The 14,455-nt window shown below is 24.9% G+C and overlaps 2 protein-coding genes across 8 annotated transcripts; both read left to right on the top strand.

Moving 5' to 3' along the window:
• Nucleotides 1-85: 85 nt before the first annotated feature.
• Nucleotides 86-4,060, top strand: LOC127280169 (PHD finger protein 12). The gene is made up of 5 exons (XM_051303042.1): nt 86-304; nt 376-575; nt 666-928; nt 2,627-3,531; nt 3,612-4,060. The coding sequence occupies exons 1-5, from the start codon at nt 257-259 to the stop codon at nt 3,984-3,986; spliced, it is 1,791 nt and encodes a 596-aa protein (XP_051158999.1). The 5' UTR covers nt 86-256; the 3' UTR covers nt 3,987-4,060.
• A 585-nt stretch (nt 4,061-4,645) lies between these two features.
• Nucleotides 4,646-14,296, top strand: LOC127280168 (uncharacterized). 7 transcript variants are annotated; one of them, XM_051303038.1, is made up of 15 exons: nt 4,646-4,731; nt 5,163-5,243; nt 6,079-6,442; nt 6,511-6,720; nt 6,790-6,918; nt 6,991-7,047; nt 7,117-7,515; nt 7,635-7,796; nt 8,490-8,837; nt 9,235-9,671; nt 9,758-9,947; nt 10,012-10,176; nt 10,245-10,490; nt 10,566-11,430; nt 11,489-14,296. In XM_051303038.1, exons 3-15 carry the CDS (start codon nt 6,122-6,124, stop codon nt 11,710-11,712), a joined length of 3,753 nt encoding a protein of 1,250 aa, XP_051158995.1. In that variant the 5' UTR covers nt 4,646-4,731; nt 5,163-5,243; nt 6,079-6,121; the 3' UTR covers nt 11,713-14,296. The 7 variants fall into 7 exon arrangements, with proteins under 7 accessions (XP_051158995.1, XP_051158992.1, XP_051158994.1 ...); XM_051303035.1 differs by lacking the exon at nt 4,646-4,731 and adding an exon at nt 4,738-4,876; XM_051303037.1 differs by lacking the exon at nt 4,646-4,731 and adding an exon at nt 4,758-4,964.
• The last annotated feature ends 159 nt before the right edge of the window (nt 14,297-14,455 follow it).

The raw sequence follows: 14,455 nt of genomic DNA, 5'->3' as shown, positions 1-14,455 counted from the left end.
TGCTATCCAATCAAAAGCTATTGGACAAATTTTATTCCAACCAATTATTTTGATTTATTGTTATTGAAAACTATTTTAATGTGAATTGGCCCAAAGTAAACTAAAAAACACTAAAACCAAAAATTTACTGTTTGTGAATGTTTTTTTCTTCTGATTATTAATTAGATGAATAAAATATGTGTATTTCTGTGTTTAGATACTAAATTGTTTCATAATTATTGAAAGTTTATTGCTTTTAATAATAAAAAAAAAAAATATGAGCAACATGGATTTTAATATAACCTCTTTTGAGGGATTAATGCCTGTAAGTATGAATTTTTCATTAATTATTGTTTTAAGGGTTTTTTTTTTTTTTAATGTAATTTGTATTTACAGCATATTCAAGCTCTTATTGCACCACCTACATCAGAGGATGCTAAATCAGTGAAATTAAAAAAAGATAAATTAGAAAAAAAACATGCGTACTTTAAACGACCTGGTCGTGGTCACAATCGTGATTCATGTGATGCATGTGAGGATGGTGGAGAATTAATATGTTGTGACAAATGTCCAGCATCTTTTCATCTTCAGTGTCAGTAAGTTGGAAATTTTTATAAATAACTAATTTTTTTTATATCAATATAAAGGTAAAAAATTATTTTTTTATTTTAATATTTATAAACTAGTGATCCACCGTTAGAGCCATCTGATATTCCACAAGGAGAATGGATATGTCATGCATGTAAAAGTAATTCAAAAAAGGATATTATTGGAAAAAATAAAAAAAGAAAATCTGCATTAGAAATATTAGCATTTGCTGCATCATTAGTAAATCCAAGGGAATTTGATTTACCTCGTGAATTACAACTTCCAATTACATTTCCCGGTACTGATAAGACTGATTTAATTCATAATAAAAGAAGAAAACAACAAGGTTGTAATATTGTTGGTAAGTATAATAAAGTGTGAAAAAAAAAAATTGAAAAAATCAATTATATAATAATAAAATGCTTGGTCTGTCCTTCTGTCCTAACTTGAAGTTATGGTCTTTTATGATTTCACGTGTTTTTTGAATAGTAATCTTATGTCGTGTCAAAATTAAACTTGAAAATTTTAGAAATAATTAAATTTCAAAAGATATTGTTAATTTTCAAACAATAATAAAATTTTACAGAACTAAAAATAATTTATCAAAAAAATTTTTGGAAAACATTTTTAAAAATTTAATTGAATTTTCAAAAGATTTAAAAATTGAGATTTTAGAAATTAATTGAACTTCAAGTGATTTTAATTAAAATTTTTGATGATTTCACTAAAAAATTTATTAGAAATTACAGACAAAATACAATAATTTGATAATCATTTTTAATTGAAAAATGGTTTCAGATAGTTGAATTTTCAAAGAATATTATAAAAATATTTAAAAATAATTGAATTCCCTTAGAGTTATAATTGAAATTATTAAATTTCAAAAAATTTTCGATGGAAAATTTTAGAAATAATTAAATTTTAAATGCTTTTAAATTCAAATTATTGAAAATTCAAATTTTTTAGAATAATTAAATTTTCTTTAATTTTGATTTGAAATTTCGGAAAATAATTAAATTTCAATTAAAATTTTGGATAATAATTCATTTTTAGTTGATTTTTTATTGAAAATTTTGATAATTAATTTTGAATTGAAATTTTAGAAAATAATTAAATTTTATTTGATTTTAAATTTAGAAAATAATTGAATTTTCTTTGATTTTGAATTGAAATTTTGGGAAATAATTGAATTTTAATTGAAATTTTGGATAATAATTTAATTTAAGTTCATTTTTTATTGAAAATTTGGATAATTAATTTTGAATAGAAATTTTAGAAAATAATTAAATTTTATTTGATTTTAAATTTAGAAAATAATTGAATTTTAAAAGATTTTGAATTAAAAATTTGGAAAGTAATTGAATTTTCTTTGATTTTGAATTAAAATTTTGGGAAATAATTGAATTTTAGTTAATTTTGGAATTGAAATTTTGGAAAATAATTAAATAATTGAATTTTTGTTAATTTTCAATAGAAAAATTTGGAAAATATTTGAATTTTAGTTGATTGTAAATTAAAATTTCGGATAATAATTGAATTTTATGTGATTTTAAATTGAAAATTTGGAAAATAATTGAATTTTAAAAGATTTTGAATTGAAATTTTGGAAAATAATTAAATTTCAATTACAATTTTAAATAATAATTCAATTTTAGTTGATTTTTGATAATTAATTTTGAAATGAAATTTTAGAAAATAATTTTATTTTATTTGAATTTAAATTGAAAATTTGGAAAATAAGTGAATTTCAGTTGATTTTGAATGAAAATTTTGGATAATAATTGAATTTCATTTGATTTTAAATTGAAAATTTGGAAAATAATTGAATTTTAAAAGACTTTGAATTTAAAATTTAATAATTTAATAATTAATAATCTGAGGCCTATAAACATATAATTTTTATTTTTATCATTTAATATGGAATAATATTCTAATAAATTTAAATAATTATTGATAATATTAATTTTTAATTTCTCTATAACAAATAATGAAATACTTAATTTGGCGCGCTTGCGCGCGTTTAATATTGCTAGTTTTTAAATAAAATATTGATTTTTAGGAAAGAATCATTGTATGGAAAATGGATCAATTGTACCATTACCTGCTCGTTTATGTTTTGAATGTGGACGAAGTTGTAGAAAAGCGCCATTACTTGCATGTGATTATTGTCCTTTATATTTTCATCAAGATTGTTTAGATCCACCATTAACAGCATTTCCAAGTGGTCGTTGGATGTGTCCAAATCATGTTAATCATTTTTTGGATCAACGATTATTAAATTCAAGTAGCGCAACAGAACGTGTAAAATTATGGGATCGTTTTGCAAATCGTCAAATAGATCAACATGCTGTTAAATTACAATTTCTTCGTAAAGCCCATACAAATAATCCAATGTTTAGAAAAAAAATTCATTGTGGAGAACGTTTAAAAATCAAAGTTCCATGTTCAATAAAACTTTATTATGCTCATCCACCGGAATTAGATTTTATTCATTCATATAGAAATGATGATTTTTTAACGCCAATTATAAAACGAAATAATGATGAAAAATTGAATAATGATAGTGAAATATTAACATCAAATTCAAATGAAAAGGAAATAATACCGGATATTGAAATGCAAATATGTGAACAAAAAAAGGAAAATACAAATTATGAGAATATTTTTAGAACAAATCCAGCGAAAGAAGGTATCAAATTATTAGAATGGCCAGTAGTTGAGGCATTGGCTTTACAAAGATTGGAACAAATATTAAATCCCGAAAATGAAGGATATAATTCTATAAATTGTCATTTAAGAGTTAGAGCAGTTTTATTTCCATTAACTCATGTTTCGGGTCCTCCAGTATTTATGTCCTATAAAACATTTACAGTTGGAACTGGTCCTAATTGTGATTTATCATTAACAAGATATGGAAATTGTAGTTTCATTTCATCGAAACATGCTATTATTTTTTTTGATGAGGTAACTGTTTTTTTTTCAAATTTATTCCAATTGAAAAATTATTTTAAACCATTTTTAATTTTTTCCTTATTTTTTTACAGTACACCAAAAGATACGAATTGCTCAACTACAGTGATCATGGAACTGTCGTCGACAATATATTATATTCATGTGATTATGTTAAACGTTCATTTTCAAATAATAATCTAAATAATAATAATAAAAAAACTGATTACCATTTGAGGGGTAAAAATACTGTTGAAGAAATTAAAAAAATTGCAAATAGAAATAATATTTCTAATAATAATCAATCATCGACAACTGAACATACAAAACGATTTAATTGTAAATGTATTTTAAACAAAAAATCAAATTTAATTCATAATGAAGAAGGTTGGGAGGGTAGCGCAATTATTGATCATGGTTCTACTGTAACATTTGGATGTTTAGCATTTTTATTCAGTACAGTAGAATAAACATTTTTTTTTTTTTTTTTTTTTTTGCATAACTGTTATTGTAATTATAATAAAGATTTCTTATTCTACGCCTATCATTGAATATTTTTTTCGTTAATTAGAAACGTTAATAGTAAAAATAGAAAAATTAAAATGTTTTATTTTTACAATTTTTTTTTTTTTGTTTAATTCAACAATAAATTTTGACGTGCTAATGAAAATGTGAAATTATAATTAATTAATTGAAAATAAAAGATATGAAATTTTTCCTTAAAGTTAAGTTTACTAAATATTTTTTTACTGGCGAATCAAACAAGAGTATTTTAACATTTATTGTACGCATATATATATATATTTTATCTCCACAGTTCGTATTATACCGAATTAGAATATTGGCATATTGCCAAAGTTTAAAGTTAACCAATTTCTTGAATATGGCCAAAATAACTAGATTTTAATAAATATATATTTCTAAAAATAATTATATACTTTAAAGTGGGGTTTTCCAATTAATTTCTTAAAGGATCAATTCGTATTTTTTTTCTTTTTATTATTTTATGTCTTGGTTAAATTTTTATTTTTCTATTCACATACGAAAAAATGCGAATTTTTTAAATATTTAAAGAATAATTTTTTAGACATGTTTTTTGAAGGGAAGACATATTTTATAATAGTAAAAACAGTGAGCAATCAACGCGTCGCAAGCGAAAGGGCCCAAAGCTCCGTTTAGCAATTTGAGTTCACGGAACCCAACCAAGTAATAAATGTAAGCAGTCAGCATTCGTCATGCTACAAGTGCATAAAGCGAGTGGCATCGGCGCAGTTCAGGCTTGTTAGCCTAAAAATTGAAAGTTTGCCGGTCGCCATCGTCAGTCCGTCAGTCGCCAATCGTCGGCCATACTTCTCTTTCTGTAATTTTGCCCTCTCAACCTGCCCTGCCTATATATATATATATATATATTAAATACATTACCTTTCGAAAGTTTTCATTTATTCATTGTAATCATCAAAAATCTTCAATGTGATCTTCTATTTTTTTTTATATTCCACTATTGTCATCTTTAATGAAATATTTTCCTTCCATTGTTGATTCTACTTTGATTTTTTCCTTTTAAAGTACTTTATTTCAGTGAACAACAAAAACACACTTGCATATTTATCACTGTCTGTACCGTCTTCCGTTTTTTTTTTTTTCAGCGTTTTTAGTTACTTCTTTGACACACACCCACCAATACGTGTATAAGGATTATAAAGGAGCACATCACCTTTGTAAATTTTGTAAGTATATAATAAAATTTATATAATTTCTAACTGTATTTTTTATGCTTTTTAATTTTAAAAAGAAAATTGAAAAACATAGACAAAGAGAAGTTTTTTTTTATAAGGTATTTTTTGACAAGTAGAAAACTTTTTTTTATTTAAATTCAAAATAATTTATTTTAATTAAAAGTGAATTTAAAAATTTTATTTAAAAATATATGTTTCATTTATATATAAATGTATAGGGGAATATAAAAATAGTAAAATTAAGGTTATGTATGAAAAATTTTTTTATAATTATAAAAGATATAAAACGATTAGGCTGCGCATACCGCGACTCACTACGTCATCACTTTACTTATATCCACTTGCATTCTTATTATGTAAAAGTAAATGTCTAAAAAAAATTTTCATAATTAGAATAAGATTTGAAAAATGTCAATTTTTTTTTTTTTTATATTATAATTGTATGATGCAAATATGAATTTTTTTTGCAATCGTTTTTTTAGAGGTATCAGGTTATGGAAAAATACTTTTGTCGCAGTTTTGTCAATTCAGCATTAATGAAATAATTATTAATATCTGGCATATCCAAAGTAAAAAGATACATGACAATATTTTTTGTAAAAAAAAAAAACTCGTTCTGTAAAAACAAATCTATTTTTTATAATTGATGCAAAATAAAGTAATAAGGTAATTTAAACGTGACCCTAATTAATTCTAATTAATGTTTCAACGTACAAAGTGACATGTGTGAATAAAAATAAATTTCAACAAATTGTAAACAAAAAAAAAAAATAATATTTTAAAGAAGAATTTTTTTTATCTAATTTGTTTATTTATTTTTTTCTAGACGCAGTATGATATGAAAAAGAAACATTGCAAAAAATTTCAAGATGAAACAATTTTTCTTAGTACTTGTCTTATTTCTACCGCAATTGTGCATTGCTTTCAATTCAACAGAAGATGACCTAGTATTTGTTGACGATGGTGACGAACCGTCATCGTTAAGTAAAACTGATTCTGTTGTGATTCAACATGAAGATTTTTATCGAGAACAGCGACATAGAGATCATCGATATTGGGAGCATAAATTGACTAATAAAAAAAAATTCAGTAAAATAAATGAGAAACTTAATAGAAATGTTATAGTTGGACATGTTTTTAAATTGAAATTTCCAAAGTATGCACTTGGACATATTATTCAACGATATGAGGTACAAATTTAAAAAAAAAAAAAATTAAAAATTAAATTATTAATTATTTTTTGTTAAATTTTTTACAGGTGCATATCAAAGATAATAGTAAAGGATTTCCTTCTTGGCTTTATTGGGATGAATTAACAAACACCTTATTAGGAGTACCAGCAAAAACTGATATTGGAAAATATAATGTAATTGTAAAAGCTTTGGGAAAAACGAAAAATATTATTGAAAAATATAATTTTTTTGTGTCTGTTAATGGAGATAAATTTACAAAGTTCAAAATTGAAAAAGTATGTATCTAAAAAAAAAAAAAAAAAAAAAAAATTGAATGAAAAATTTTTAATTTAATTTATTTATAGAATCATTGCAAAAATGGCCAAGGTCCACTTCAATCGGCAATTTTATTAGATGTCAAATTTGAAAATATGAATGGTAAAACAAAAGTAAAAACTATTGAAAAACTCGCTGAATTATTTCATCTTAACACGGTAATATAATAATATAAAAAATTTTTGTTTTAAATTTCGTTAATTTACGTTTATTTATTTTTTTTCTTTTAGGATTCAATAATAATGCAACAGAATAGGGAAACATATTTAACTACCATTCATTGGCAGGTAAGGGAAAATAATTTTTTTTTTTTAATTTTAATAAATTTAATTGTTTTATTCTATTTTGTTATAAAGTCTGAATGCGAGGAACTACGCTATTCAAAGAAAGAAGATGTAATGTTATCCGTACAAAATAAGGCTTTGTCGGATATTTTACAATTGCCAGTTATTCGTTGGGTAAAAAAAGCTGATACATCAAAAGAAATAATATTTGAAAGAAATCGTCGAGATGCTGGTTCAGGTGATTCTTTAAATGGTCAGGAATACGGTGGTTACGATGATGAAAATTATGACGATGATTACGATGATGATGACGATGATAATGATGATGAAGATATTAATAAAGGATCAGTAACTGAGAATAATATAAATGCACAACTACCTCAAGTTTCAAGTTCAACGAAACTCAATACGGCAACAGAATCTGAACATCCACATAGACATCATCATGGAGAGGAAACAATTGATCTGAAGGTGAATTATTTTACTTTTAATTTCTGCATGTATTTTATTCTGGAAAATTAATTTTTATATATATTAATTATTCTTATATAGAATTATTTTTTGGGAATAAATACACTTTCGTTTCATAGCAAATTGAAGAGATTGACGAGCACGACATTGTTCCGATACTCGATCATGGAGCGGCACCTGGTTTTAACAATTCATCTACCACAATTACCTCTACTGATCTTCCTTCTCCTTTTCCCCAATCTTCTTTTTCTTCTTCTTCTTCTTCTTCTTCTATTGCAAGCGTAAGTATTTATTACTTTAACGATTATAATATCGTTTAAGTGATATGTACTTAATAAGTAAACATGCTTTCAAAAAAAAAATGTGCTCAAATCATATCATTCATTGCTTTTTCTGTATATATTGGTGTCACAATCAATTAAGCAAACAGTACAGTGGAACCTCGATTATCCGAACTAAGGACCGGGTTCGGATTTCAAATGTTTTTATATATATAATTAAAATAAAATAATGTCACAGTTAAACTATATTGAAAAAGAAAAAAATTTTATTTAATTCAAATATTATCAAATAAATATTTAACTTGTGCTAAATAATTTTTATTTAAATTATATTTAAACCAATAATTTTTATATTTGAAATAAATATCACAAATAATAATTATTTGATACAAATAAATATTTATTTGATAATATAGTCAAGTAATCGAGTATTTTAATCAATTAATGAATTTTTTTCAGTTTATATATTTAATATAATATTTTAAATGAACATATAAATATTTATATTAAATTAAAAATATATAGTAAATAATAATTAAGGTATAAAAAATATTAATAAAATGAAGACCAAAAAAAAAAAAAAGTTTGGATAATCGAGGTTCCACTGTATGTCGAAAATGTTTGCTCTATTGAATTGTGTTACTAACGATAGATTTAATGCTGTACAAACGCATCTACTAACAATTTCCACAGAATACACAATCTTTATCAACTGAAACTACGAGGACTATGAAGCCAGAGACAACTGCATCTTTATTAAATCTTTCAACTTCTAATGAAACTATTTTTGGATCAATTACAACGATCGATACAACATTTAGTACATTTATTTCAACGACATTGCCAACAATTATTAATACAACTGATGATTTTATGGAAAAACAAACTGAAGAAGATGAAGAGGCAAATACAATTGTACCAATTGATTTTAATGATAATTCAACAACTTTATCATCGATAATAAATCAAAATACAGTTGATAGAACAATTGAAAAGGAGAATAAAACAACTGTTTCTATCTTAACCGTAACTTCCGAAGAGGTAATGCTTAATTGCTTTTTGCTTTATATGCTTAGTTTACTTTTTCCTCATAATAATCATTTATTTACACATTTAGGGAAAAGATTTTTATACTTTCTTTTACATAAGGGAAGATAGAAATATTTTTTTGTCTTTGAAACGTCAATTTATTTATTTCATTTATCGAACTTATTTTTTTGTAAATCGCACGTCATTTAAAAAAGCAACTTTTAATCGTCAAGTTAAATAGAAAATTTTATCTTTCCGTAAAGAATAAGAAAGTATGTAAAATTTTATTGTTTGTGGCTGTGAAATATATATTTTTTTTTTTTTGTAAATAATTGTAAATATGAAACGTTTATCATTTGTCACTCGGAGGAGATAAAATTTATTTCTGAAATTTGATTTTTCTATTTAGTCTACAGACGAAAGTACAATTTATTCAACACGAGAGGATACGACCACTCCAACGGAAATAACTGTTAATTTTTCTCCTTTCAATGTATCAACAAGTACATCGATTAGTGATACAAGCACTACACAACATTGGAAAACATTGGAAACATCGAGTTCAATTGATCCTGTAACAACAACGATTTCTACATTGAAACCAACTGTCGCTACTACAACCACAACCACTACAACTACCACCACTACAATAAGCAATGCTCCACCAGTTTTATTGAGAAGAATACAAAAAATACCAGTTCTCGCTGGAAAATGTAAAATACAAATAATATCAAATGATACATTCCGTGACGATGTTGATGGATTTACAAGAAATTTACATTTATCTCTTTCACCTAAATTTGATTGGATTAAATTGAATAATGAAACTCAGGAACTTTATATGATGTAAGCATTTAATATTTTTCGCTCCTTTTTTTTGTTTAGTAAAGGTGATTATTTTTTAAGTTTTTGAAAATTAAACATAATTTCAGACCACTGCTGAAGGATGTTTCAAGGCATGTTTTTAAATTAACAGCTACAAATAGTAGAGGACAAAGTGTTTCAGAGGACTTTGAAGTTTATGTACAACAACCATCGAAGAGAGTTCAATTTGAATTTCATTTATATTTGGATATTCTCCATCGTCATGCACTTTCCAATGATGTTGACTGGAAATTCAGGGTAAATATTTTTTTATTTTCAATCTCTCTTATAGATTCGAATAATTTGGGGTTTTTTTTTTTAGGCCGTTGAAAATCTTGTTAATCTATTTCAAGACAAGAATAATTCACACATTACTTTTACCGATATTCATATGGAAAATAATCATCGAGCTATTTTATCATGGACAAATGATACTCTTTCAAATTTCTCAGAATGTCCTGCTGAAAAAATAGAACAAATTCTTCATGTAAGTTTAAAAAAAAAAGAATTTTATATTTATGTATTTTATATTTATATTTATATTTATATTATTAGGTTCTGGTTGATAAAAATGGAAATCCAAGTTCACGTTTGAAAAATATCTTCCTGCCATCAATAAATGTGACAAATATTCTTAATCGACCTGGCGATCACAGTCAATGCAGTAATGAAATAATAAAATATGCGAAATCAGAATTTACAACTGAAACACCAGTAACAAATTACAATCCTATTCTAAGAAATCAAATTGATCGTTTAAATTGTACTCTTGGTCAATTATTTGTTTTCAAAGTACCAGATGTATGTCGATTTTTTTATATTTTTTAAATACAATATTAAAATCTTTTAATTTACGTATTAAATTTTTTTTTACAGGACACATTCTACGATATAAAAGATGGTTCAACTCGTGATTTAAATTTATCTCTTCGAAATTCTGATGGATCGGAAATTTCTCCTGATGAATGGCTACAATTTGATAGTAAAAATCAAGAATTTTATGGTGTACCAATGAAGGGTGATGTCAAGTCAAAAATTTATCATCTAGAAGCTAGGGATAAAGAAGGTTTAGCAGCTCGAGACAGTTTAAGAGTTCATGTATCAATTCCCCTTCCAAAAGAATACAGTGTTGAATTTTCAATGACATTGGAAGTTCCTTTTGAAGATTTTGCAAAATCAGCAAAAAGAAAACGTTTATTCATTGAAAAAGTATGTGAATTATTTGGAGATAGTGATACAAGTACTGTTTCATTAGAGAGTATTACTAGAGGAAGTACTGTTGTTACATGGCGTAATACAACATTGGCAACAAAAAATTGTCCAAATGAAGAAATTGATAAACTTCGTAAAGTTGTGGTTAAAGAAGACAAAACATTAACCGATCGTGTTGATAATATTATGGGAAATAATGCATTTCCTGTTAAACAAATAACATTAACACCATTGGGTAGCTGTTTAGGAGAATTGACTGGTATTCATAAACCAGATAGCATTATACCACCATTTGATGATTCAAGATCAGTTGGTGCAAGCAATGACGAATATCTTATCACATTTGTACTTCCAGCAATTATTATTTTAACAATGCTTATATTGGCCGGTATTATTGCCTGTATATTTTATAAAAGAAGACGTAGTGGAAAAATGAGTGTAAGCGAGCAAGACGACGAGAGACAATCATTTAGAAATAAAGGAATTCCAGTTATATTTCAAGATGAATTAGATGAAAAACCCGATCCAGGTAATTTAAATAAATTAAAAATAAAATAGAATATATTTAATGGAATTTTAATTTTTAGGTAATAAATCACCGATTATTTTGAAAGAAGAAAAACCACCACTTCCACCACCTGATTATCAAAAATCAGAAGACGGCGCTGATATACCAATGTTGGCAAAAGAAAATTCCGAAGAACCATATCAACCTCCACCACCATTTGCTACTAATCGTGACAATAATCGTCAAAATCGACCAAAACCAACTCCAACTTATAGAAAGCCTCCCCCCTATGTTCCACCCTAACGAAATTCATTAAATACACTGGCTATGTTCGAATAGCGAATTCCCTGCGTCTGAACTCATTAAAAATGAAAAAGGGATATTAATGACGTTTCTAAAAACAAAAATAGTTATTTTTATTGATTACAGCAGTTGATTTCTTTTTTTTTATTGTCCTTTAAAGGGACAAATACCCCGTGAAATCACACGTTGCCTTTTGCAATGAATTTTATATATTGTAAATTAGAGTTCAGATGTAACCTGGCATCCTACTTATTGATTGAATAATTTTTGTTTATACTAATAATCAACTGAATTGCAGTGCAGTATGTTAATCATAATATAGTGCCATTTAAATACAATACAATTTTGGCAGTATTGTACTTAGCGTCAGATATTTTTCACTATACTTTAATAGAAAAAAAAAAAAAGAAATTCTTTATCAAGATTTTCGCTATTTTAACAATTTTTAATCTCAGACATTTTTCTTTTTCATTTGAAAAAAGAATCCAACGAAAAATCACTGCCAAACAACAGAAGACTTGGAATTTTTTAATAATATAATTTTTAAATACATCGCAGAGAAAAAAATTAACGAATTCAACTCTGTCTCTAAGAGTCAGTATTTGCTTTATTTTACTAAAAAAAAAATGTTGGCAAAAATTTTTTAAAAAAATTTTTGTTAACATTTTATGAGAATGTGTTTTCGACCAAGTAATAGGGTACATAAATAATTTTTTTTTTATAAAACTATGCTAAATATTTTAGACAAAAAACGAAGACAATTTGCAATTTAAAACAAAAATTCTTTTAAAAAAACATTTTTTCTTTTACAAAAAAAAAAGCATAGTATGTACATTAAATTTTTTCCCCCCTAGAACTGACGGTTGTGAATATATTCCCATTTATAATTTATATACTCGATAAATACATAAATATAGTCGTCAAAGAACAATAAAGTTAATTCAATTTTTGTGTAGTTATGTACAATGTACATAATAATATTTAGAAATGTCGTTGATTTATTATTTATCAAAAATTATTTGTACGCGCATTTATGTTCATAATTAATTAAAAACGGCATAATAATTGGAAATATAATATAAATTTTAATGAAAATGAGACTGTCAAATGCGATGTGACATTTACCATATGTGGTATAAATACTATTTCTAGTAATTTTTTTTTTTTCGATCAATGCTTCCACTGATTAAGTTTTAAGCTATATAATTAATTGGGACGACAATTAAAGGCCAAAGCGTCACCGATGATACAATCTTTACTAATGTAAACTCAATCGTCCCAAAGAATTTTGTCAATTAATTAATATTTTTATTTAAATGAAAAAAAAAATGTTTAATAAATAAATTTTAACGACAATAATTGGTTAAAATCCTAAAAAACAAATTATTTTTTATAATAAAAAAGAAAATGGACGATTTTGTGAACATTGTATAGATTAGATTAACTAGGCTATTGAGATCAAGATATGTAATTTGCATAAAAAAGGAAGAGAAAATATTGCTTTTATAAAATGATTAGCAAAAATTTAAAAAAAAAAAAATTTTGTTATAGAATTTTTGCCAAAGAAAAAATTGCAAGAAAATTTTCTTCTAAAAGAAAAAAAAAAAAAATTTGTTGAAAAAGCCTGTGTTATCACATCGGAAAGGATTAATTAATTATTATTTTACAATTGTACATTATATTATTAATTCTCTGTTCGATATGTAATTGTTAAACTATTATACCTGCTATACATTTAATGTATGTACTTCGATAGAAAATAGTTTCGACTCAGAAATAGAAAAGAAAAAAAAAAAAAATATTTCTGATTATTATAATATAAAATGACACGCCGAAATACTGCCACAAGCGCATTTTTTTTTTTTTTTTTTTAACGCTTTTCGCGATACTTTTTTTTTTATATAAATCTACAAAATATTATATATACTAATACAAAAAAAAGTGCAGGGAACGCGAAATAGTTTCTTAGCGCATAATATTTTTCGGCGCGAATCTAAATTAATATTAAATTTCAATTAATGAAATTTCTATTAATTTATGAAAAAGAAACTTGACTTTTGCGAATGAAATGATAAACTTGACGCACATATAAGTTGATAAGTCAAGTTTTTACTGTGAAATTTTTTTTTTTTACTAAAACAGATATTAACATTGATTTTTAATTTTACATTTTAGCTTCTATGTAGTTACCACGCCAAAACAATTAATATATAAGAGATAAGCATATGTATATAGATACATCATCGAACTAATAAAAAAATATTTAAAAAAAAAAAAAAATGATTCGACTCACATAACACAACATGTTGCCACACGTTTGCGACTATTCAATCTTTTTTTTAAATTTGCATTTTTTTAAACAGAAATTTATTTTTTTTTTTATCTTAACGTAAACTTGTGGCATAGTGCTGTGAGAATAATGGACATGTGCACTATTTCTAAATTTTATATACTTATGCCACCAGTAAAAATATATAATTAATTATTTTAAAACGCGCGTGCATTTGTAGCTTTATATAAAATATTTTCCATGTTGTACAAGTTATGTGTAGTATTAAAAAAAAAAATGTGAGGAAACATTAAATTTCGCTTTTATTTCACCTTTTTTTTAAAAAAAAATTCAAAAAATATCAGTTACTGCGCAGATCTAAATGACAGGATGTGGACAAAATTCCTGCGCAGAGGCAAATTAAGGATTTTTTTTTTGCAACTAATTTTTTAATAAATAATACAAAAAATGAAT

This window comes from Leptopilina boulardi, unplaced genomic scaffold (genome assembly GCF_019393585.1).
Source record: "Leptopilina boulardi isolate dan_hultmark-lab unplaced genomic scaffold, ZJU_Lbou_2.1 LbouV2_229, whole genome shotgun sequence".
Taxonomy (NCBI): Eukaryota; Metazoa; Arthropoda; class Insecta; order Hymenoptera; family Figitidae; genus Leptopilina; species Leptopilina boulardi.
The sequence above is the reverse complement of the archived record's forward strand: the minus strand, read 5'-3'. Positions and strand labels throughout refer to the sequence as shown.